The sequence below is a fragment of the Salvelinus fontinalis genome, chromosome 21, assembly GCF_029448725.1.
Source record: "Salvelinus fontinalis isolate EN_2023a chromosome 21, ASM2944872v1, whole genome shotgun sequence".
NCBI classification, from domain to species: Eukaryota; Metazoa; Chordata; class Actinopteri; order Salmoniformes; family Salmonidae; genus Salvelinus; species Salvelinus fontinalis.
Window position 1 is genome coordinate 50887049 of NC_074685.1, and position 24530 is coordinate 50911578.

A 24530-nucleotide genomic window follows, 5' to 3' on the forward strand; every position below is an offset into this window, starting at 1 on the left:
CAAAATAGACATCTGACTTTAAAGCCTTTGAGTTTGTTAGCGGCGTCCAGCTACTTGGGTAGAAGAGAGCGTATGTCTCTGTCATCATTTTTACAGATGAACCTACTTGTTCACCGTTTTCTCCATCATCACGATAAACATCTTCCTCTTCATGACCTCCATAATCATTGTCATTCATGAGCTCTTCTTCTTCGTGATCCCTTTTTGACTCCATGAGGCAGCTGATTGGCAGATCAACCCATTTACATCTTATTATTGAGGTAAACAGTGGAAAGGTACATCTCGTTGTTCTCTTCATGGACCCCTAGTTACCACTCCCTGGGGGGTTAAAGTTAGAACATGGCCTGTCCCTCTAATTCACAAAATGTGTCCATCATCCTCCAGGACCACTACTTGTGACTATAACCAGGAACAGCCAAGTCCATTTTTCAGAAATCCAATTTAGCTGCACTGAAACCCATTTTAACTGTTCATTGTTATATTTTTATTGGTAACAAATAATAGCTGCCTATGAGCTTTGACTTCCAACGAAGATGACAAATGCTAGGGTCTCTCTCGTTCTCTCGCTCTTTCACACCTGCTGTCTCGACATCTGAATGCTTGGCTATCTTGAAGAACAATCTGGCCTTAAATACATTTTATTCGATTGGTTCTCAGTCCCTCTGACCCCGAGAATGTGTAGAAGCAGTTCCATATAATTTTATTACACAGCTAAATGTTTTCCTCCACCTCAACATATCGATAAAGACTCCAGCACCACACACACACACGCGCGCGCGCGCGGACACATGTTTAGAACAGAATCTGTGAAGATAAATCCATACACACACATGTGCACGCTCACACAATGTGTAAGCACACACAGACATGCATTAACCAGCACAAATGCATACCCACTCACAGGCTTGTGAATTATGACGGACTGACTAGACTAGACAAACTGTAAGCATCTCACCTACTCTGTAACGGTCCTGACCTGTTTTATGTTGTTTTTTATGTGTTTATGGTCAGGGCATGTGTTTTGGGTGGGCAGTCTATGTTATCTGTTTCTATGTTGGTTTTGGGTTGCCTGGTATGGCTCTTGATTAGAGGCAGGTGGTTTGCGTTTTCCTCTAATTAAGAGTCATATTTAGGTAGGCGTTGTCACAGTGTTCGTTGTGGGTGATTGTCTTCCGTGTCTGTATGTTATTTCGTACCACACGGGACTGTTTCGGTTTATGTAGTCTGTTTCCTATTCGTGCGTTCTTCGTGTCTATGTAAGTTCTCATGTTTAGGTCAGTCTACGTCGTTTGTTATTTTGTATCATTTCAAGTGTAGTTCGTGTTCGTTTTTCGTCTTGTTTAATAAATATGTGTTCAAACTTCGCTGCGCCTTGGTTCCCTCAATACTCCTCCTTTTCCGAAGATGGAGAGGAGGATCGCCGTTACAGAATCACCCACCACGCTAAGACCAAGCGGCAAGGGAGAACTCAACGGAGTAAGGGACAGGAGAAGAAGGAGCAATGGACATGGGACGATTTATTGGACGGAAAAGGTGTCTACACATGGGAGGAGATCCTGGCTGGTAGGGATCGCCTCCCATGGGAACAGCTGGAGGCACTGAGGAGAGCAGAGGCTACCGGAGAGAGGAACCGGAGCTATGAGGGAACGCGTCTGGCACGGAAGCCCAAAAAGCCCGTAAGTAATTCCCAAAAATGTCTTGGGGGGGGGGGCTAGGAGGTAGTGGGCCAAGGGCAGGTAGGAGACCTGCGCCCACTTCCCAGGCTTACCGTGGAGAGCGGGAGTACGGGCAGGCGCCGTGTTACGCAGTAGAGCGCACGGTGTCTCCTGTACGAGTGCATAGCCCAGTGCGGGTTATTCCACCTCCCCGCACTGGTAGGGCTAGATTGGGTATTGAGCCAGGTGTCATGAGGCCGGCTCAACGCGTCTGGTCTCCAGTGCGTCTCCTCGGGCCGGCATACATGGCACCTGCCTTACGCATGGTTTCCCCGGTTCGCCTACATAGCCCCGTGCGGGTTATTCCACCTCCCCGCACTGGTCGGGCAACCGGGAGTATTCAACCAGGTAAGGTTGGGCAGGCTCAATGCTCAAGAATGCCAGTACGCCTCCACGGTCCGGTATTTCCGGCGCCACCTCCCCGCCCCAGCCTAGTACCTACAGTGCCTACACTACGCACTAGGCTATCAGTGCGTCTCCTGAGCCCAGTTCCTCCTCCACGCACTCTCTCTGTAGTGCGTGTATCCAGTTCGGTGCCTCCAGTTCCGGCACCACGCACTAAGCCTCCTGTGCGTCTCCAGAGCCCTGAACACACTGTATCTTCTCCCCCTACTAATCCTGATGTGCTTGTCCTCAGCCCGGTGTCACCAGTGCCGGTACCTCGCATCAGGGATAGAGTAGGCTTTGAGAGTACAGTGTGCCCTGTCCCTGCTCCCCGCACTAGTAGGAAGGTGCTTATCCTTAGCACGGTGCCTCCAGTTCCGGCACCACGCACCAGGTCTACAGTGCGCCGTATCCGGCCAGAGCCATCCGTCTCCCCAGCGCCATCTGAGCCATCCGTCTCCCCAGCGCCGTCTGAGCCATCCGTCTCCCCAGCGCCGTCTGAGCCATCCGTCTCCCCAGCGCCGTCTGAGCCATCCGTCTCCCCAGCGCCGTCTGAGCCATCCGTCTGCCATGAGCCTGCAAAGCCGCCCGTCTGCCATGAGCCTGCAAAGCCGCCCGTCTGCCATGAGCCTGCAAAGCCGCCCGTCTGCCATGAGCCTGCAAAGCCGTCCGCCAGACAGGAGCCGCAAGAGCCGCCCGCCAGACAGGAGCCGCTAGAGCCGCCCGCCAGACAGGATCTGCCAGAGCCGCCAACCAGACAGGATCTGCCAGAGCCGCCAACCAGACAGGATCTGCCAGAGCCGCCAACCAGACAGGATCTGCCAGAGCCGCCAACCAGACAGGATCTGCCAGAGCCGCCAACCAGACAGGATCTGCCAGAGCCGCCAACCAGACAGGATCTGCCAGAGCCGCCAACCAGACAGGATCTGCCAGAGCCGCCAACCAGACAGGATCTGCCAGAGCCGCCAACCAGACAGGATCTGCCAGAGCCGCCAACCAGACAGGATCTGCCAGAGCCGCCAACCAGACAGGATCTGCCAGAGCCGTCAGCCTGCCATGAGCGTCGAGAGCCGTCAGCCTGCCATGAGCGTCGAGAGCCGTCAGCCTGCCATGAGCGTCGAGAGCCGTCAGCCTGCATAGACCTGCCAGAGTCCCTCAGCCAGGATCTGCCAGAGTATATCAGCCGGGACCTGCCCCTTGTCCCGGTGCTGCCCCTTGTTCCGGTGCTGCCCCTTGTTCCGGTGCTGCCCCTTGTCCCGGTGCTGCCCCTTGTCCCGGTGCTGCCCCTTGTCCCGGTGCTGCCCCTTGTCCCGGTGCTGCCCCTTGTCCCGGTGCTGCCCCTTATCCCGGTGCTGGTCTTTATCCTGGTGCTGCCCCTTGTCCCGGTGCTGCCCCTTGTCCCGGTGCTGCCCCTTGTCCCGGTGCTGCCCCTTGTCCCGGTGCTGCCCCGTCTCCTGGTGCTGGCCGTTTATTTAGGGGATGTGAGTTTTAGGGTGGTCATTGGGAGGGGAAGACAGAAGCGGGGAGTGACTATGGTGGTGTGGGGACAGCGTCCTGAGCCGGAGCCACCACCGTGGTCAACTGCCCACCCAGACCCTCCCCTGGACTTTGTGCTGGTGCGCCCGGCGTTCGCACCTTGAGGGGGGGGTTCTGTAACGGTCCTGACCTGTTTTATGTTGTTTTTTATGTGTTTATGGTCAGGGCATGCGTTTTGGGTGGGCAGTCTATGTTATCTGTTTCTATGTTGGTTTTGGGTTGCCTGGTATGGCTCTTGATTAGAGGCAGGTGGTTTGCGTTTTCCTCTAATTAAGAGTCATATTTAGGTAGGGCGTTCTCACTGTTTGTTTGTGGGTGATTGTCTCCTGTGTCGTCGAATGTATGTACCATACGGGACTGTTTGGCTGTTCGTTTATTTTGATGTCGTCTGTTTCCTGTCCGTGAGTTTACGTGTAGTTATGTAAGTTTATGTTCAGGTTTCGTCGACGTCGTTTTCTTGTTTTGTAATTTTGTAAGTGTTTTGTTTTTCGTGTTGCCATCGTGTTTAAATAATAAAGAGATGGCTTATTTCCCGAATGCTGCATTTTGGTCTGATGATCCTTCTCTCCTCTCCTCGTCCGAGGAAGAGGAGAGCGACAGCCCTTACATACTCCAAAGGCTGCAGAGTTGTTATTATGTGGGTTATAATTTATGGACATTTTTGTAGGGGCTGATATGATAAATTTTTCATAAGGGAAATCAAGTCGGAAATTTCAAAGTGGAACATACAAAATTCAGAAGAAGCTTTTTTCATTCTCAAATATACTACAAGTTTAAAATGTCCTTCATTGCAGGAAAATTCTCCTTCAACAGGGTGATCAAATTCAGATCCTACATCAGTAGCTACTTCTCTACACAGTCCCAAAAGGGCAAGAGTGTGAAACATGCAGTAAATTAGGAAATATTCCATCTCGTACCCATCTGCCTTTGGGTCCTCTGGTACCAATTGGCCCACGAGATCCAGGGGGGCCCTGTACAACAAAATGAAGTGGGGGAGGGAGAGAAAGAGAGAGGTAGAGATAAAACAAAGGTTTAGAATAACCGCAAAGCCCCTTTTTGCCCACCCTGGGGGTGCAGTCTGACCTCAGGAACACACTCTGGGGTTTGTTGTTAGATGTCACTCAGCCCAATTAAAGAGCTGGCTCAGGAATCTTGCTCCTCTGAGGCCCTCTGTTTATGTTTGTTTTGGTGCCTCTGTGGCCCCCCGCCTCCTCTAGAGCTCTCCTCTGGACCCCTGCACTGTGTGAGCCCGGCGAGGCGGCACAGGGCCGGGGCAAAACACATCACAGGGTCAGGGGGTACGTCTAATTGGTTGGAGGTGTTGGAGTTTTGACTGACAGGAGGGTAATCCAGCAGCGGGAAGCCAGGTCCTATAAGCCTCAGAACCCTTCAACAACACAGGCTGTAGACTTGCTGTAGAGTTGCTGTAACATGTTACAGTTCTTGCAATATAGTAGCTACTGTAGCAAACAGGGTCAAATGTCATTAAAGACATACGGTAAAGTCATATTCTATTCTTTTATATTTGTGATCATAATGGATCAAACATAAATGTTTAACATTAGATCTCATGACACAGCTCATCCCTGCGAACATTAGCCCAGAGCTAATATTATGTGAAGTAAGCTATGCTAAGACCATAGCTAATTCAATATATCGTGTGAGTGAGTGTGGGTGAATGAATGGATGGCGACTTACCGGTCTTCCAAGTTCACCAGATGGCCCACTGTCACCTAGTGTCCCTTGGTGACCCTGTTTAGAGAGCAACGACACACTGAGGGGATTAATAAACTACTCAACGACACGATGACAGCACAGGACACTGCTGTTTAAGAACAACAGCAGACTGTATCACAGTAGTTAGAGTTTTACATATCACCCATTCCTTAATACGAGCTGTAACAACGGAACAAGCTATCAGAATAAGAGCAGAAAGATAGTTAAACTTCCAATTGGAAGGACACAGGATTTACTGTGTACCTTATGATGTGTGTGTGGTTATTGTAATGTAAGCATTCATAAACACAATTTACTGTGATTATTGCTGACGGCTCTGAAACCGAGGAAGCTTATGTTCTAATGTATTGTGAAGTACGGGCTTGTAAGTAAGCATTTTACGGTTGTATTCGGCCAGTGGTGTAAAGTACTTAATTAAAAATACTTTAAAGTACTACTTAAGTTGTTTTTTGGGGGTATCCGTACTTTACTATTTATATTTTTGACAACTTTTACTTTACTACATTCCTAAAGAAACTCCATACATTTTCCTTTACACCCAAAAGTACAAATTACATTTTGAATGCTCAGCAGGACAGAAAGTCCAATTCACGCACTTAAGAGAACATCCCTGGCATCTCTCCTACCTCTGACCTGACGGACTCACTAAACACAAATGCTGTGTTGGAGTGTTGGAGTATGCTCCTGGCTATCCGTAAATATATAAAAAAAGAAAATGGTGTCGTCTGGTTTGCTTAATATAAGGACTTAGACATTATTTACACTTTTACTTTCGATACTTAAGTACATTTCAAAAATGACATTTACTTCTGGTACTTAAGTATATTTAAAACCAAATACTTTTAGACTACTCAAGTAGTATTTTACTGGGTGACTCGCTTTTTCTTGATTCATTTTCTATTAAGGTATCTTTACTTTTACTCAAGTATGACAATTGGTTACTTTTACCACCACTGTATTCGGCACGTGTGACAAATAAAAATGTATTTGATTTTGATTTGATTTAGTACCATAGAACTTTACAATGTGACATTCCAGTGACTAATTGAGTTTTTACATACAGTGGGAAGAAAAAGTATGTGAACCCTTTAGAAATACCTGGATTTATGCATAAATTGGTCATAAAATTTGATCCAATCTTCACAACAGACAAACACTTAAACTAATAACACACAAACAATTATAATTTTTCATGTCTTTATTGAACACACCGAGTAACCATTCACAGTGCAGGTTGGAAAAAGTATGTGAACCCTTGGATTTAATACAGGTTGACCCTCCTTTGGCAGCAATAACCTCAACCAAATGTTTTCTGTAGTTGCGGATCAGACCTGCACAATGGTCAGGAGGAATTTTGGACCATTCCTCTTTACAAAACTGTTTCAGTTCAGCAATATTCTTGGGATGTCTGGTGTGAACCGCTCTCGAGGTCATGCCACAGCATCTCAATCAGATTGAGGTCAGGACTGACTGGGCCACACCAGAAGGCACATTTTCAAGCCATTCTGTTGTTGATTACGTCTGTCTTTTGGGTTGTTGTCCTATTGCATCACCCAACTTCTGTTGAACTTCAATTGGTGAACAGATATCCTTACATTCTCCTGCAAAATGTCTTGATAAACTTGGGAATAAATTTTTCCGGCGATGATAGCAAGCTGTCCAGGCCCTGAGGCAGCAAACAGCCCCAAACCATGATGCTCCCTTCACCATAGTTTACAGTTGGGATGAGGTTTGGATGTTGGTGTGCTGTGCCTTTTTTCTCCACACATAGTGTTGTGTGTTCCTTCCAAAAAAACTCAACTTTAGTTTAATCTGTCCACAGAATATTTTGCCAGTAGCGCTGCGGAACATCCAGGTGCTCTTTTGCGAACTTCAGATGTGCAGCAATGTTTTTTTCTGGACAGCAGTGGCTTCTTCCATGGTGTCCTCCCATGACCACCATTCTTGTTTAGTGTTTTACGTATTGTAGACTCATCAACAGAGATGTTAGCATGTTCCAGAGATTTCTGTAAGTCTTTAGCTGACATTCTAGGATTCTTCTTAACCTCATTGAGCATTCTGCACTGTGCTCTTGCAGTCATCTTTGCAGGACGGCCACTCCTAGGGAGAGTAGCAACAGTGCTGTAATTTCTCCATTTATAAACAATTTGTCTTACCATGGACTGACTTTTAGAGATACTTGTGTAACCCTTTCCAGCTTTATGCAAGGCAACAATTCTTAATTTGAATTCTGAGGTCTCTTTTGTTCGAGGCATGGTTAACATCAGGCAATGTTTCTCGTGAATAGCAAACTCAAATTTTGTGAGTGTTTTTTTTAATGGGGCAGGGCAGCTCTAACCAAAATCTCCAATCTCATCTCATTGATTCGAATCCAGGTTAGTTGACTCCTGACTCCAATTAGCTTTTGGAGAAGTCAATGTCCTAGGGATTCACATGCTTTTTCCAACCTACACTGTGAATGTTTAAATGATGTATTCAATATAGACAAGACAATTACAATAATTTGTGTGTTAGTTTAAGCACACTGAGTTTGTCTATTGTTGTGACTTAGATGAAGATCAGATCAAATTTTATGTCAAATGTATGCAGAAATTCAGGTAACTCCAAAGGGTTCACATACTGTTTCTTGCCACTGTACATTAAAACTCTTGGCAAACTATTCCTCCCAGTTATGCTAGGAAGGGTGTTAATTAAGGTTTATTGACTGTGTCCCACATGGCAACCTATATCATATGACCTTGCTCTGGTCAACAGTAGTGCATGTAGAGACTATGGTGCCAATTGGCAAGCAGTCATTGAGGGTAGGAAATGGATGGGGATTCACACAGTGAGAGTGAATAGGGAAAGTAATGGTGGTGGCTGGCTAAACGAGTCCCTCGTCACATGAATGTGATTAACGCACTGTGGGGAACATGTCTGTTGCATCAGGGGGAGAGAGAGAGACAGAGAGGTCAGGTTTTTCCTTATGCTTTTTTTTCCCTCTTATGCTTTTTTTCCCCCCCAGAGGCTTTAGTGCAGCTGACAGAGTCTCCTCATATTCATGCACGAGTCAAGCCCCAAAGGATTCCCTTTGCAATCAGCAGGTAACCAGGAAACTGTTTCAACATGATTGATGGCTGACTTCCATTCATATTATCCACTCAGACTGGTCATACATATCATCCTATATAAAGTCAGGCACCATTTAATTTCCCATAAACCATCATAACCTTGCAAGGACACTCTCTGACAGGGATACTGTATGTAGGAAAGGACTTTAAACCGTCTGCTGTCTTTCCTGTCTTGAAACTTTTCAAGCATGTCTGAAACAGGTATGGGAATTAAATAAAATTGTAAAACCTGAAAGAAGACCAAACAAAAGGTTAAGTGTCTGAAGTTGTATTCACATTTTAGTCATTTAGCAGTCGCTCCTACACTACATGACCAGTATATGTACAACTGCTCTTCGAACATCTCATTCCAAAATCATGGGCATGGAGTTGGTCCCCCCTTTGCTGCTATAACAGCCTCCACTCTTCTTAGAAGGCCTTCCACATTGCTGCCGGGACTTGCTTCCATTCAGCTACAAGAGCATTACTGATGTTGGGCACTGATGTTGGGCGATTAGGCCTGGCTCGCAGTTGGCGTTCCAATTCATCTCAAAGTTGTGCAATGGGGTTGAGGTCAGGGCACTGTGCAGGCCAGTCAAGTTCTTCCACAGGGAACTCGACAAACCATTTCTGTATGGACCTCGGTTTGTGAACAGGGGCATTGTCATGCTGAAACAGGAAATAGCCTTCCCCAAACTGTTGCCAGAAAGTTGGAAGCACAGAATTGTCTTGTATGCTGTAGCATTAATGATTCCCTTCACTGGAACTAATGGGCCTAGCCCTAACCATGAAAAACAGTGCCAGACCATTATTTCTCATCCACCAAACTTTACAGTTGGCACTATGTATTCAGGCAGGTAGTGTTCTCCTTGCATATTCATCCCTCGGACTGACAGGTGGTGAAGCGGGATTCATCACTCTAGAGCAGGTATTCCCAAACTGGGGTACGAGTACACCCAGGGGTATGCGCAATGCCGTCAGGGGTACGCCAAACAAAATGTGATTCACATTTAAAAACAGTACATTTATATTTTCCAAAGGGGCTATACATTTGGGTGAGTTTTTTTTCCTTGCCTGAGTAGCCTCGTTTCACTGCCAAAAATAAAATTAAACCATCTAGTGTTCAGTGAAATAACAACACAATGTCCAATACATGTAGCCTTGTCAAATAATTAACATCCAATCACATGAACCGTTACTCTCTCGCGGGAAACCTTCACTCTTGTGCAGACATTAGAAACGAAACATGACAATTTTAAAAATAAGCCACGGGAGTTTTTGGAGATATAATAAAGATGACTTTTGAGTAGTAAGATGTATAAAAGAAACAGATACCATTAATAAGAAGGGGTTAGAAGCATTTTATATGGTGAGCTACCGAGTGGCTAGGACAGGCAAGCCCCATACTATTGTGGAGGACTTAATTCTTCCTGCTGCCGCAGAAATGGCTGGGACAATGCTGGGGGAAAAACCTATACAGACAATATCTTCATCAAACAACACTGTTTCACAACACATCAGTGACATAGCAGGAGATGTTTTGAAACAATTACTGCTTCGCATACAAGCCAGTGAATTATATGCGTTACAGCAGGATGAGTCAACAGACTTGGCGGGCCTGGCACAGCACCTGGTATATGTCCGTTACATTTATGGGGGGTCAATTAAGGAAGATATCCTCTTCTGCAAACCATTGGAAACCAGGACAACATGAGAGGATATTTTTAAAGTACTGGACAGCTTTGTGACATCAAATGGACTTTGGTAGTCAAGATGTGTTGGCATCTGTACTGATGGCGCAAAAGCCATGACAGGGAGACATAGTGGAGTGGTAACGCGCGTGCAAGCAGTTGCTCCCGACGCCACTTGGGTACACTGCAACATCCACCGAGAGGCTCTTGCTGCCAAGGGAATGCCTGACAGCTTGAAAGACATTGTGGCCACTACAGTGAAAATGGTTAACTTTGTTAAAGCATGGCCCCTAAACTCTCGTGTATTTTCTGCATTATGCAATGATATGGGCAGCAACCATGTAACGCTTTTACAACATACATACGTGCGCTGGTTATCAAGGGGCAAAGTATTGACACGTTTCTTTTAATTGAGAGACGAGCTTATCTTTACTCACCATCATGTTCACTTGTCTGACCGCTTGCATGATGACGAGTTTCTCACACGGCTGGCCTATCTGGGTGATGTTTTTTCCTGCCTGAATGATCTGAATCTAGGATTACAGGGACTCTCCGCAGCTATATTCAATGTGCGGGACGAAATTGAGGCTATGATTAAGAAATTGGAGCTCTCTTTTGTCTGCATTAACAAGGACAACACACAGGTCTTTCCATCACTGTATGATTTTTTTGTGTACAAATGAATTCAAGCTTACGGACAATGTCAAATGTGATATAGCGAAGCACCTGAGTGAGCTGGGTTACGCAGGTACTTTCCCGAAACAGACGACACAAACAACTGGATTGGTTAACCCTTTCATGCCCTGCCTCCAGTCCACTTACCGATATCTGAACATGAGAGACTCATCGAAATTGCAACAAGCGGTTCTGTGTAAATTGAATGTAAAATCGGAAGCCACTGCCATATTTCTGGATAGGGGTGCGCTCAGAGTTTCTTGCCTTGCCAAATCGCGCTGTTAAGACACTGATGCCCTTTGCAATCAAGTACCTATGTGAGAGTGGATTCTCAGGATTCTCACTAGCAGGAAAACGAAATACAGGCACAGACACTGTGTGGAAAGTTATTTAAGACTGACACGCTCCAATACAACATTGCAGAGTTATGTGCATCCTTTCAAGCACACCCTTCTCATTAACCTGTGGTGAGTTATTCACAATTTCTGATGAACAAATAAGGCATTATATGTAAGATGGCTAAAAAAATAGCTAAATTATTGATTATTATTATATTATTACTTGTGCCCTGGTCTTATAAGAGCTCTTTGTCACTTCCCACGAGACGGGTTGTGACAAAAACTCACACTCATTCTTATGTTTAATAAATGTATCGTATAGTGTGTGCGTGTGGCAGGTTACAATGAGTGCAAAAAACAACATTTGAGAGTGCGCTGACCCTGGTGCTAGAGGGGTTACGCAGCTGGAGGTTGAATGTTTGAAGGGGTACGGGACTACAAAAAGTTTGGGAACCACTTCTCTAGAGAACGCGTTTCCACTGCTCCAGAGTCCAATGGTGGCGAGCTTTACACCACTCCAGCCAACGCTTGGCATTGTGCATGGTGATCTTAGGCTTGTGTGCAGCTGCCTGGCCATGGAAATCCATTTCATGAAACTCTTGACGAACATTTATTGTGCCGACGTTGCTTCCAGAGGCAGTTTGTAACTCGGTAGTGAGTGTTGCAACCCGAGGACAGACAATTTTTACTCGCTTCAGCGCTCGGGGTCCCATTCTGTGAGCGTATGTGGCCTACCACTTCATGGCTGAGCCGTTGTTGCTATTTCCACTTCACAGCATTTACAGTTGACCGGGGCAGCTCTAGCATGGCAGAAATTTGCCAAACTGATTTGATGGAAAATTGCATCCTATGACAGTGCCACGTTGAAAGTCACAGCTCTTCAGTATGGGCCATTCTACTGGCAATGTTTGTGTATGGAGATTGCATGGCTGTGTGCTAAATTGTATACATCTGTCAGCAACGGGTGTGATTGAAATAGCCGAATCCACTAATTTGAAGGGTGTCCACATACTTTTGGCGATGTAGTGTATCTATGATGACTTAAAAATCTGTGCATTCAAACAAACGTTCCTTTTCTGCTTGGTCCTGAGGAGGCGAGCAGTGGTCCTTGTCAGCTGTGTTGTTTTTAGATTAGGGTGAGCCTCTATTCTGCCACCTACATACAGGAGGGGATGGATTTGGTGGGCTGTTTGTAAGGTACACACGAAAACCCACATGCTGTGTAATCTTGTCTCTCTCTCTCTCTCTGTCAAACCGTCTGGTTTCACAGCGCCTCAGAATTAACTTTACTGAAAGCCTATGGCAGGAGCGGACGAAGCAACCGCTGGTTTTAATTGGCTGACCTCTGTGTATCACCATCTAGCTTGCCCCTTAGTACCTCCCCCCTACATTGTTGACTTCAAAGCACGAGCATCGCAGGAAGTGAGTTTGGAAAAACTGAAAGTACACATCTTAGAAATAATTTTGACATTTAAACTTTATATGTCCGAACTCAGAATCAAATGGGCTTCCCAAAAATAATATGGTCAATGTGATAGAGCATTTATTTTGATTGACAATTTTTGCCATTTTTCAAAGACCCATCTAATACAACTGTAGCAAGCTCGCTCCCTCAATTTTAAACACACCCCTTTCAAGTTCCACTTTGAAGCACAATGGTACCAGGCTCTATATGCAGTAGCAATTGAGCCTGGTACAAGGTTACAGTGTGTATACTGTGATTCCAGTACATCTACTGTAATATAAATACGGCATCAGAGAAAGTACTTTGTATTGACACACACTACAATACCGTAAAATTTACTATTATACTATAAAAAAGCAGATGCTACCGTAAACGGAATGGATGAAATTCATTGACGGGAGGGGTTTGTATTTCACAATATTTTACTGTAATTACAAGGGATTGGTGTGAGCAGGTTTGCTGCAAAATGTTTGCACATTACAGCATATTAATGAATATTTTGTGTTTTAGGTCACTTACACTTCTAGATGCCTTAACAAAGGCTTCCAAAAAGGCAGCAAAAAGGACATGGCAAAATGCTCAACCATTAAAACTTTAAGACTTGCTGCCAGTCAAATCTGTCTCCTATACATTTTAAATTGAACTGGGAATAAAACCACATAGAAGATAAATTCGTACAGCATTCTCATTCACGGGTGCAACAAATAGGCACGCCTCAAAATATGTTGCATCCACTAGTGGTCAAAAGGTACGGTATTCTGTGGGGTGAAATTACAGTATCATTGGAAATACAGCACCCACAACATTTTCCCACAATGCACCATCATTTACACTATGCCACTGTAAAACGTTTGAGTATTTTACTCTTTATAATACCCCAGATATCCCTATAAATTACAGTTTTCTGTTACTGTGTGTGTGTGTGTGTGTGTGTGTGTGTGTGTGTGTGTGTGTGTGTGTGTGTGTGTGTGTGTGTGTGTGTGTGTGTGTGTGTGTGTGTGTGTGTGTGTGTGTGTGTGTGTGTGTGTGTGTGTGTGTAACATGGCTGTTGGCTGCGGTTCAGACAGACGTGTTTTCAGCTGCCTCTGCGACTCATGTGAGATCATCAATAATGGCAGTTCTGAACTGGCCAGGTTACTTTGTCAGCTAGACATTTACACACATCTTGTGTGGGTGTGTGTGTGTGTGTGTGTGTGTGTGTGTGTGTGTGTGTGTGTGTGTGTGTGTGTGTGAGAGAGAGTGCGTGCGTGTGCGTACGTACATGCATGGTCTCAATAGGACCATTTATTCCCATGGGAATTACATTAACAATTTTAGAGGACTGACTTTCAACTTCACTTTTATGAGGGCCCCACCCCTCGTACCCCCTCACTTGGACTCTCAAAATACTCTGGCTCCTCACATCTCTATCTTACCATTGATCCCTTTTCTCCAGCAGGTCCCGGCAGGCCCATCTCCCCTCGTTCCCCCTAGAAAACACACACAATCATACACTGTGAGCACGCCAACTTAACCATTGCTTAATCAGCTTAATTCTCTGAGTTGTGTGGACTTCAGAACGACAAGAACTTGAGCTAAGGAGTGAAAGTTTGCATTTGAACAAGCTTGTTGAGTGAAATTCCAAATGTATGTTCTCAAAACCACGCCCGTCATCATCACATTTCCCAGCATGTTCTATCGTAGGTTTCAATATCTGCGTTTTTGCATGTACTGTACATTGATTGGTTGATTTAATCATATGCTACACAACACACACTGAACAAAAATATAAACGCAACATGTAAAGCGTTGGTCCCATGTTTCATGAGCTGAAATAAAAGATCCAAGAAATTTTCCATATGCATAAAAAGCGTATTTCTTTCTAGTTTTTGTTTACATCCTTGTTAGTGACCATTTCTCCTTTGCCGAGATAATCCAAGATGATGGCATATCAAGAAGCTGATTAAACCACATGATCATTACACAGGTGCACATTGTGCTGGGGACAATACAAGGCCACTCTAAAATGTGCAGTTATGTCACACAACCCAATGACAAAAATGTCTCAACATTTGAAGGAGTGTGCAATTGGCATGCTGACTGCAGGAATGTTCACCAGAGCTGTTGTGAGATCATTTAAGGTTGATTTCTCTACCTTAAGCCGCCTCCAACGTCACTTTAGAGAACTCGTTGTGACCAGTGTGCCCCATGGTGGCGGTGGGGTTATGGTATGGGCATGTATAAGCTACGGACAATGAATAAAATAGCATTTTATCGATGGCAAGTTGAGCTCCTGAGGCACATTGCCGTGACATTCATCCGCAGCCATCAACTCATGTTCCAGCATGCACTGCCCAATGTCACAAAGATCTGTACACAATTCTTGAAATCTGACATGTCCCAGTTCTACCATGACTTGCATAATTACCAGACATGACACCCAATGAGCATGTTTGGGATGCTCTGTATTGATGAGGTGGACAGCGTATTCCAGTTCCCACTAATATCCAGCAAATTTGCACAGCCATTGAAGAGGAGTGGGACAGCATTCCACAGGCCACAATCAACAGCCTGATCAATTCTATGTGAAGGACATGTGTCGCACTGCATGAGGCAAATGGTGGTCACAACCGATATTAACTGGTTTTCTGATCCACGCCCCTACCTTTAAGGTACTGTATCTGTGACCAACATATGCATATCTGTATTCCTAGTCATGTGAAATCCATAGATTAGGTCCTAATGAATTGATTTCAATTGACTGATTTCCTTATATGAACTGTAACTCAGTAAAATCTTTGAAAATGCTTGCATGTTGAGTTTATATTTTTGTGCAGTATAAATAAAAAATCTAAACTAATCCAACCTGTTAGTAGTTTGACTTTTTGCACCCGTTACTGAGATGAATGTTCCAGTTTATATGATTGAGGTAGTCTCAAATAGGAATTACACATAACTTTGCAAGCCAGCATTGAGGTTTGAATCAACATACAATTGTAAGGCATAGTGATGGGGCAACGACGCTTGAACATTGAGCCAATTGTGTCAAATAGGTTCATTACTCGAGGCTTTGATCAACACACTAATGGCACCTGTTAGTCAAAAGAATTTAGAACAGCCAAATTATTATAGATGACGTCACACACACAGGATAGCCTTACCGGTCGAAGGATAGCCTTAGGATAGTCTTCTACCGAAACCGAACCAATCAGGTGATTGTTCTACTAAACTAAGCTTCGGGAATCGATCACGTGCTTGTGATAAAATGATACAAGCGTCAGCACACTGCTTCGAAGTAAAATGCTTAGCAGGTTCGATGCTTAACTTGGAGCTCCTGTATCAAACGTAACATCACTAGTAAGGCAGCCAGCTGCAATAGACCGGTTGGTTGTTTAACAACAAAACTGACGCATGCACAACTATGGGACAAAACAGAAGGGTTGGCTTAGATTGTCGGCAAAATGTTAACTATATTTTGTCTCCAAAGGTTTATTGAAAACATAAATACATTTGCACAATGAGCACAGTTGTTGGTTTGCTAGTTAGCACACTTTAGCCATATTAGCATAGACATGACATCAGTCAAAACACCTCAAAACAAGAGATGGTATCAAGAACGATATAAAACTAGCAGAAACGAGTCACTTACGATTCCCCACATGACAGCTTCTTGTCATTGTTGCTAGCTATAAGACCGTTCAGAATCATTACAAAACACGCCTTCCGGGCCATGTCGATAACCACGCATCCTTTTCATGTTGTCAGTCAAGCCTTCTGTAGGATTGTGAGTTGGCTCAACATTTGATCAACAAAGTACAGCAAACTCACAATCCTATTGAAGCCGGTTGCCTTACAATTGTACGTTGAATCCACATATTTAGATTTTTATTTTCTGTTTATAGGGCACACACATACAGGACTATCAGATAATGGTCAGACATTGGAACTCAGACACTCAAATGCACCATGGTGATCACAGACATACACCCCTATGCAGGCAGGCACACACATGTACATCCAAAATAAACACCCAATAACAGATGAGAGATGGGGGTGTCTTACCTTCTCCCCTGCCAATCCAGTCTCTCCAACAGGACCAATAAAGCCAACCAGGCCCTGTGAAACAACACAGAAAGAGCCAGAAAGGGAGTTAATATTAACATTAGTATTATTGTGTTAATAATAAAACAACCAAGTGGCCATAACACTAGGCGTTAGCGAAAACTCGTACCCTTTCACCCATGCCTCCAACCTTCCCGATGATACCAAGCTCTCCCTAAGAGAACAAATAGCACGTTACTTATTTTTTACTGTACCCACAAGGAAGAATACCCAAAATCGATAGCAAGCATGCTGAACAGTATAATGTATTTTATATTCCATATAGCATATTGAATGTAATAATTACTGGAGCAAGATATAAAAAGGCAACATTTTACTCATCTAAATTTGTATCAGCGTAAATAAATTGGCAACTTCTCATAGACAGCTTCTGCTCACTGCGTGTGTGCGACTAGAGTAAAAAGTCAGCATCAATGTATGAAAAGGTCAAGGATGTGAGGTAATTCACAGCTGTCCTCACCTTCACTCCATCCGTTCCGATCTTCCCAGGGAAGCCCTTCATGCCGACTCTACCCTGAACAAAACACATAGCCCACCGTTGACCCTCATTGTACTAATGTACCAGTCATCTACTGTATGACAACAAAGAAAACCACTCAATGTGTAGAGCCTGTGGTCTAGTGGTAACACTCCCAGCAGGTCACATACAGTGAATTCGGAAAGTATTCAGACCCCTTGACTTTTTCCACATTTTGTTACGTTACAGCCTTATTCTAAAAATGGATTAAATTATATTTTTTCCTCATCAATCTACAAACTATATCCCTTAATGACAAAGCAAAAACAGTTTTTTTAGAAATGTTTGCAAATGTATTACAAATAAAAAACAGAAATAACTTATTGACATAAGTATTCAGACCCACTGCTATGAGACTTGAAATTGAGCTCAGGTACATCCTGTTTCTAAAACTTGATTGGAGTCCACCCGTGGTACGTTCAATTGATTTGACATGATTTGGAAAGGCATACAGTGGTTGCTCCACTAAAAGTTTTGCGATCATGCTGCAGAACTTAGAGGTAACTTGTGGTTTAGTATGGTACCCTACGTCACCACTTCATTGATTCAGACCAGCGCAAGGGGGAGTTAGAGCACTGATTATGCTTTTGGGTCCTACTGTGTCTCTAACTGACAATGAATGGGCGACATAAACCTAAATAGAAACTGATAATTGTGCACGACTTCAGTATTACTTACTAAAACTGTTGTTACGCTAAGGTTTTATAATTTTATTAGGATTATTTTGCTCTTACTGTAGTTGTGTGGCCCACTCCCGATGAGTCACTCAGTGCCTGAGTGGTGCAATGGTCTAAGACACAGCATAGTAGTGCAAGCTGTGTTTCTACAGATGCTGGTTCAATACCCGTGCTGGCCTCGACTGGGAGACCCATGAGATGACTGTAGGTTTTTGGTTTCTCTCCCTCTAAAAACCGAAATATATCATTCTAAATACCAAACTGGCTTTATTTACAAATTAGTAACAATGTCTCACCCCATGTTCAAGAATGCCCTTTTTCTCGCTCATTTTACGATATTTGAAAAATAAAATCTCCAAAATATAATTTTTTAAACAAAGTGATTGTAATTATTATACATTTAGAATTATATAATAGCCCCTTAGACATTCTCACATATATATTATTAACCCTGTTATTAGCAGGACAATATATATTGGTCCTATTGGTCATGGCGCACAATGGGATTGCCTTGCAGTTCTCCAGCTGTATCCACTGAAGCGTGCGAGGTTCAAGGCACGAGGGCAGGGGGCATGGGATGGGCTGCAGAGCCGTGCACAGATGGACCTAGCCCATGGGAAAGACGGACCTAGCCCATGGGGAAGGAAGGAGGAGGAGGAGGGGGGGGTGGATACCAAATGAGAAAACACCCCACTCTGACCATTTTACTTGCCCTAGCAGAGCTGGTTAGTCTGTTTTCATGTTATCTAGAGTGTTGGTGACTGTAACTGTGCTGCTGGCAACAATTTAATTCTGCTTTTTTGCAAGAGTGCTCAGAAATCAGAGTAGATGGCAATACTGTATTTACGAACGCACCCGAAATGGTTACTTGCATAGTGGACTCTTTTGTTAAGACATGTAGCTAGCTAGTTAAACAATGAACCATAATCCCATGATGTTACTACCCTGCATGAATCTGCAGGTAGCTAACCAGCCAGGTTCAATGTTAGCTAGCTAACATTAGGCTATAGCTGGCCAAGCAAATGGCTCTGAGCTATGAATAATAAGATCATAACGTAACGTTAGCTAGCTAACAGTACACTAACTTGAAATTAAACAACTTTCTGTCGAAATTAGAAATGTGCAATATCTGACAATGTAGCTAGCTAGACTATCTTACCCGTCCGTATACATCATTCATGGATGGACGCGTCTCCTGTCCAATGCCATGGTTGCCCTTAGTTTGAAGATGTTATCTGGAAACAGGTGTTTTCTGCATCTCCTTAGCTATCACACTCGAATTCCACTGATTTAAAAACTCAGACCTCCAGAAAGTGGAGAGGAACACTTATGCTGTCACGACTCCGACCGAAGGTGGCTCCCCTTCCCGTCCGGGTGGCACTCGGCGGTCGTCGTCGCCGGCCTACTAGCTGCCACTGATTCTTTCCTCCCCCTCCTTGTCTGTTTATTGGTTACACCTGTTATGCGTTTGTGGTGATTAGTTGGGCTTTATTAGTCAGCCGGCCCGCCTGTTTCTTTGTGCGGGATTGTTTGTTGTAACATTTGTGTATGTTGGAGACGAACGTGTTTGTTCCTGTTCGTGGGTTTTGCTGGACTGTTTAAGTCCCCGTGTTTGGGGCATTTGTTTTTTAGCATTTTAGCATCGTGGGGTGGCCTCTGTCCACCGTGTGTGCATTAAAGAGCACTACCTCGAACTCTCTGTTTCCTGCGCCTGACTTCACACCCAGATCGTTACATATGCAGTTTTACTACATGATACATTTTTTTAAAAGCCGCGTTAGACAGGATTACCTAGACATACTGACCAGCTCAAATAGACAGACGGGTGCTATATGGCAGACAAATGCAAACTCATCTCTCGGCATGTCCAGCCAAATCATTATCTCAGCCAATTATGGCTAGTGGGAAGGTTGCTGACTTTTTATGTGGCTAAACCAACTAGGCTCGTAATTTAACAATTTTATTCATACTTACAGATGGCATACAATTTTGTTAAGGCACATGAAAGTTCAAATGTTCGAGAAGGCATTTCTGCCTAAAAAAGAGTTAACGTTCAAACGACTCTCCTGTGAAGTAGTGACCCGCGACATATGTCTAGCTTCCTGAAACGGGTCACAAATGTGGAAAAAGTCAAGGGGTCTGAATACATTCCGAAGGCACGTGCACATATTTAATCCATAGCGCAGTGAGAAGCGAGTGTGAGTTACAGGAGCCAGAGGGGCTGTGCTGAGATAAAAAGCTCAGTTAAAAATAAAAAACAGGCAGCCACAATGATCCCCGCTATCTTCACTTCCCCTTTCCCGTTTTCATCCAATCACCACTCACCTCCAGTCCTGTCAGACCCAGTGGTCCAAGTGGGCCCTCATCTCCCTGAAAACAGTGATAATGTCATTAGCGTTTATCTTTTATTAAAATGAAACACAGTTACTGTGGCTGCATCCCAAATGGCACAATATACTTGTGACATATGGCCTTGGTGAAAAGAAGTGCATTATAAATAGGACACAACATGTATACGGAGCTGGTGGTCCTCACGGTTGTTTCAGGAGCAGTGGTGCACAACTCCAGTCCTTGTAGCATTTTGTGACTACTGAACATGACCCCAGCCAATCAGCAACAGGGTCAGTAAGACCACAGAGAGCAATAAAAACCACCGGGACAGCAGAACTCATGGACTGGGGTTTGCCCACCCCTGGCATAAAACAAGCTGCTGTATCATATCATACTGTACCTCTAGCCCGGGCACCCCTCTAGGACCAGGCAACCCCCTCACTCCTGGCTTTCCCTGCAGGACATTACAAAACATTTTACAAAGGCAGAATGTGCAGTATCATAACCAAAAGCAGGCACTTCTTCATGCTCATCACCTCCTGTGTCTCTCCCCCATGAAAGAATACTTCAGTTTTCTATAGAATACTACAGTACTTAATCGAGAATTCTATAGATCTCTGTAGTAACCTGTAGCATACTGTAGATACTATACTCCACCCTGTAGTATCCCTCGATCATGCGTAGTACTACTTAGTATTGAATTTTGTAGTATACTATACTACACACTAGTATCCAATCGTGTAGTTCTTACTGTAGAACAGGGGTGTCAAACTAATTTCGCCCTGGGGGCTGCATTTGGTCTTCAACAAGGTCCGTCGGGCCGCACTGAAAATGTGTTATATTTCCTCGGCATAAACATTTGCATAATATAGTCCTCTATCCTGGGGAGGCAGGTAGCCTAGTGGTTAAAGCATTGGACTTGTAACCGAAAGGTAGCAAGATTGAATCCCCGAGCTGACAAGGTAAAAATCTGTTGTTCTGCCCCTGAGCAAGGCAGTTACCCCACTGTTCCTAAGCCATCATTGAAAATAAGAATTTGTTCTTAACTGACTTGCCTAGTTAAATAAAGGTAAAATATCCTTCATTTTTGGAATTTTCCATACTTCCTGACTGTCTAGCTTTACTTCCGGTGATTATTAGCGAGCACATTCAGTAAATTGTATAAATGTAGGTCCATTATCATTTCTAGACAGTTTAGATTTGGTTTTAGTCATTTAAAAGTACATCTAAAAAATTTAATTCTGTAGTAAACTGTAGATACCTGTATTGCTTTACCAAGCAAATGGGCAGTAACTGCTAATTAGGTCGAAAATGAGTTAGTCATTTTTGATACATTAAATACATGCGTGGACAAGTATCCTGCCTCTATTGTAATTGTGTTGGAGAAAATCGGGGTCATGTTAGCAGTAACTGCATAAAGTTACTGTGAAACCAAAGTAAATAAAAGTAATTTCTCAGTTCCACACTATGAACAGTTACTGCCTTTTTGCTTTGTAGGGCAGAGTAATATACTGTAGAATACTATACATTATAAACCAGGTAGTTTGGGTCCTGGATGCTGATTGGCTGAAAGCTGTGGTATATCAGACAATAGACCACGGTTATGATGCAACATTACTCGTTTACTCTAATTATGTCGGTAGTCCGTTTATAAAAGCAATACGGAACCTCTGGGTTTTATGGTATTTGGCCTATATACCATACCACGGCTAAGGACTGTGTCCAGGCACTCAGCTTTGCGTTGTGTATAAGAACAGCCCTTAACCGTGGTATATTGGCCATATACCACACCTCCTCTGGCCTTATTGTTTAACTGTAGTATCCCTCGATCATGTGTAGTACTTAATATACAATACTACAGTATTATCCACAAAAACACTCTGTAGTGTTTAAATACTAATAAATCTTTTAACTATTGTACTACTACAGCATTTAATTTGCATATACCCCACCCATTCCCAACCCTCATATTCTAACTTGTGCCACCCATGAGTGAGAAACCTACATGCCAAGTATAGACAGGGTTGGGGAGTAACATCTCTTACATGTAAGGGATTACAAGAAACTGGCATCTGTTACCAGCAACCATTTTTTTTTTATCAGATTACAGACACTTTTGAAAAACTAGAGGATTACTTCGAGGATTACTTTTAAATTCAGAAAGGATGTTTGATTTTCTGCTCTCAATGACATTCAAATCAGCATTGAAAAAAGGCGCAAGTTTAAGTTTGTTCCACCTCTGCGAGTCTGACCACAAGTCAGAGACCACTATGATGACGTTTTGTTACTACTGACTACTTTAGGACTACGTTTTGTGACTACTTTTGGGGCGGCAGATAGCCTAGTGGTTAGAAAGTTTGGCAAGTAACCGAAGGATTGCTGGATGGAATCCCGAGCTGACAAGATCAAAATCTGTCTTTCTGCCCCTGAACAAGGCAGTTAAACCACTGTTCCCTGGAAAGCTGTCATTGTAAATAAGAATTTGTTCTTAACCTTTATTTAACTAGGCAAGTCAGTTAAGATAAAAATGACACACCAAATTTGTTTCATGGATCGTGGGCAAAGAGCAGGAATAGGCTTTTGTAGCTATGTCTTCCAATGGTGCGACTGCTGTCGGCATCCAAAGATTATCAAACATCTAAAGACGATAAGAAATGACTTATTATTGATATCTCCATAGCGCATTGATGTGAATCACAATGCTGCTCTCTCATTTAGCTATTTGCGCCTTACGGATTGTGGTTGCTGTGGATGGCTGTTCACCAATCGAAATGTGCATTTGAACCGAATCAGGGTTGAATTCAAGAAGTTTAAGCTGCCTATCAATCATTGTTTTCGAAACCAGTGGACAGCCAGTGAAAAATGCGCTCTTGCAACAGCTGCACAGTGCAGATCCCAACCTGTGGAATAAAAGTGGGGCTTTTATTGCTCAATCTAATTTAAGCTGATAAAAATAAAAATAAATCCATAGGCCTAATGGACACATGCTCAAACTTGCAGACTTTTGATCAATTTAAAGGAGAAATCTGTAGTCTCTACATCCATTTTTGGACTTATAAATTACATATATTAATGTAAAGATATAATTTAAACATTATTATATGTAGTAGAAAGCGATGGGTTAGAAGAAGCATACATACACAACCCATCAAGTAAAATGTAACATCCATAAATGGCCAGCTATGTAAACTTTAACAATGATTTAATCTGCAATAGATGTTGTTCAATTGGTAACATAAATTGTTGTCTTCTTCTAATGCCTCTTAATGGGAAAGTAATCTAAAAGTAACTGAATGTAATCCGATTATGTTACTGAGTTTGGGTAATCCAAAAGTTACGTTACTGATTAGAATTTTGGACAGGTAACTACTAACTGTAACGAATTACATTTAGAAAGTAACGTACCCAACCTTGAGTATAGAACATATATTGTGTTCTATACAGGTTACAGAAAAGAGCAGAAGCGCTGAACAAGCGGTTCAGACTGCAGTCCTACCTACGAACAGGTTATGGAAAGTTTGCTCTTTTAGTATTTGTAGAAGCTCCCACTTCTATGTCAAAGATAATAAATCAAAAACCCAATAGTAAATACTACAGATATGCCTGAAATACTATCGTTTTTTAACTATGGTAATAGTGCAGTATTTATACTTTAGTAAACTGTATGCAATGTCTGCAAAAACAATACTAGTCTGCAGTAATACTACAGTATTTATACAATAGTATGCATTAGTATTTTTTCATGTGGGTCATACTAACATTCAACAGATCCCAAAAAGAACAAAAGTTATTTACTCACATTTGGGCCTTCTAAGCCATTCTCTCCAGGAGGCCCAATGTCTCCAGGGAAACCCTGTGATTTAGAGAGAAAAGGGAACATATTTATGTTGTTGTTGTTGTTGTGTACTTGTGTGTGTGTGTACATGCATGTGTACATGTGTACTGTAAGTGGCTACCTCTGCTCCTGGAAGGCCAGGTACAGCATCACGCCCTCTCTCTCCTGGCCTGCCCTGGGAGTAGGAGGGAAATGCAAGAAAAATTAAAGCTGCAAGCTGTGCCCCCATCAGCACAAATTGGACATATTGCCCTAGGATGTGCTACTTCTGTACTCCTTACCATGCTTGCCAAATATCACAACTAAAAATTAAACAGATCATACAATATTTTAGACAATTTGAGACAATTATTTATGATACAGACTACTTTAAATGTCTTCTTCTCCAGAACCGCTCGACTGATCAGTGCCAAATTTGGTACATGGCGTCTACGGATGC

The 24530-nt window shown here is 43.4% G+C and overlaps 1 protein-coding gene across 1 annotated transcript in view; it reads right to left on the reverse strand.

Moving 5' to 3' along the window:
- Positions 1-24530, reverse strand: part of col27a1a (collagen, type XXVII, alpha 1a) — a 210187-nt gene that overhangs the window by 98837 nt on the left and 86820 nt on the right. The window contains exons 19-28 of the mRNA XM_055875638.1: positions 24213-24266; positions 24056-24109; positions 20657-20710; positions 20251-20295; positions 17192-17245; positions 16841-16885; positions 16672-16725; positions 14046-14099; positions 5334-5387; positions 4553-4606 (exon numbers count right to left, since the gene is read on the reverse strand). Of these exons, the coding sequence (XP_055731613.1) occupies positions 4553-4606; positions 5334-5387; positions 14046-14099; positions 16672-16725; positions 16841-16885; positions 17192-17245; positions 20251-20295; positions 20657-20710; positions 24056-24109; positions 24213-24266 (522 nt within the window). The remainder of the gene's footprint in view (positions 1-4552; positions 4607-5333; positions 5388-14045; positions 14100-16671; positions 16726-16840; positions 16886-17191; positions 17246-20250; positions 20296-20656; positions 20711-24055; positions 24110-24212; positions 24267-24530) is intronic.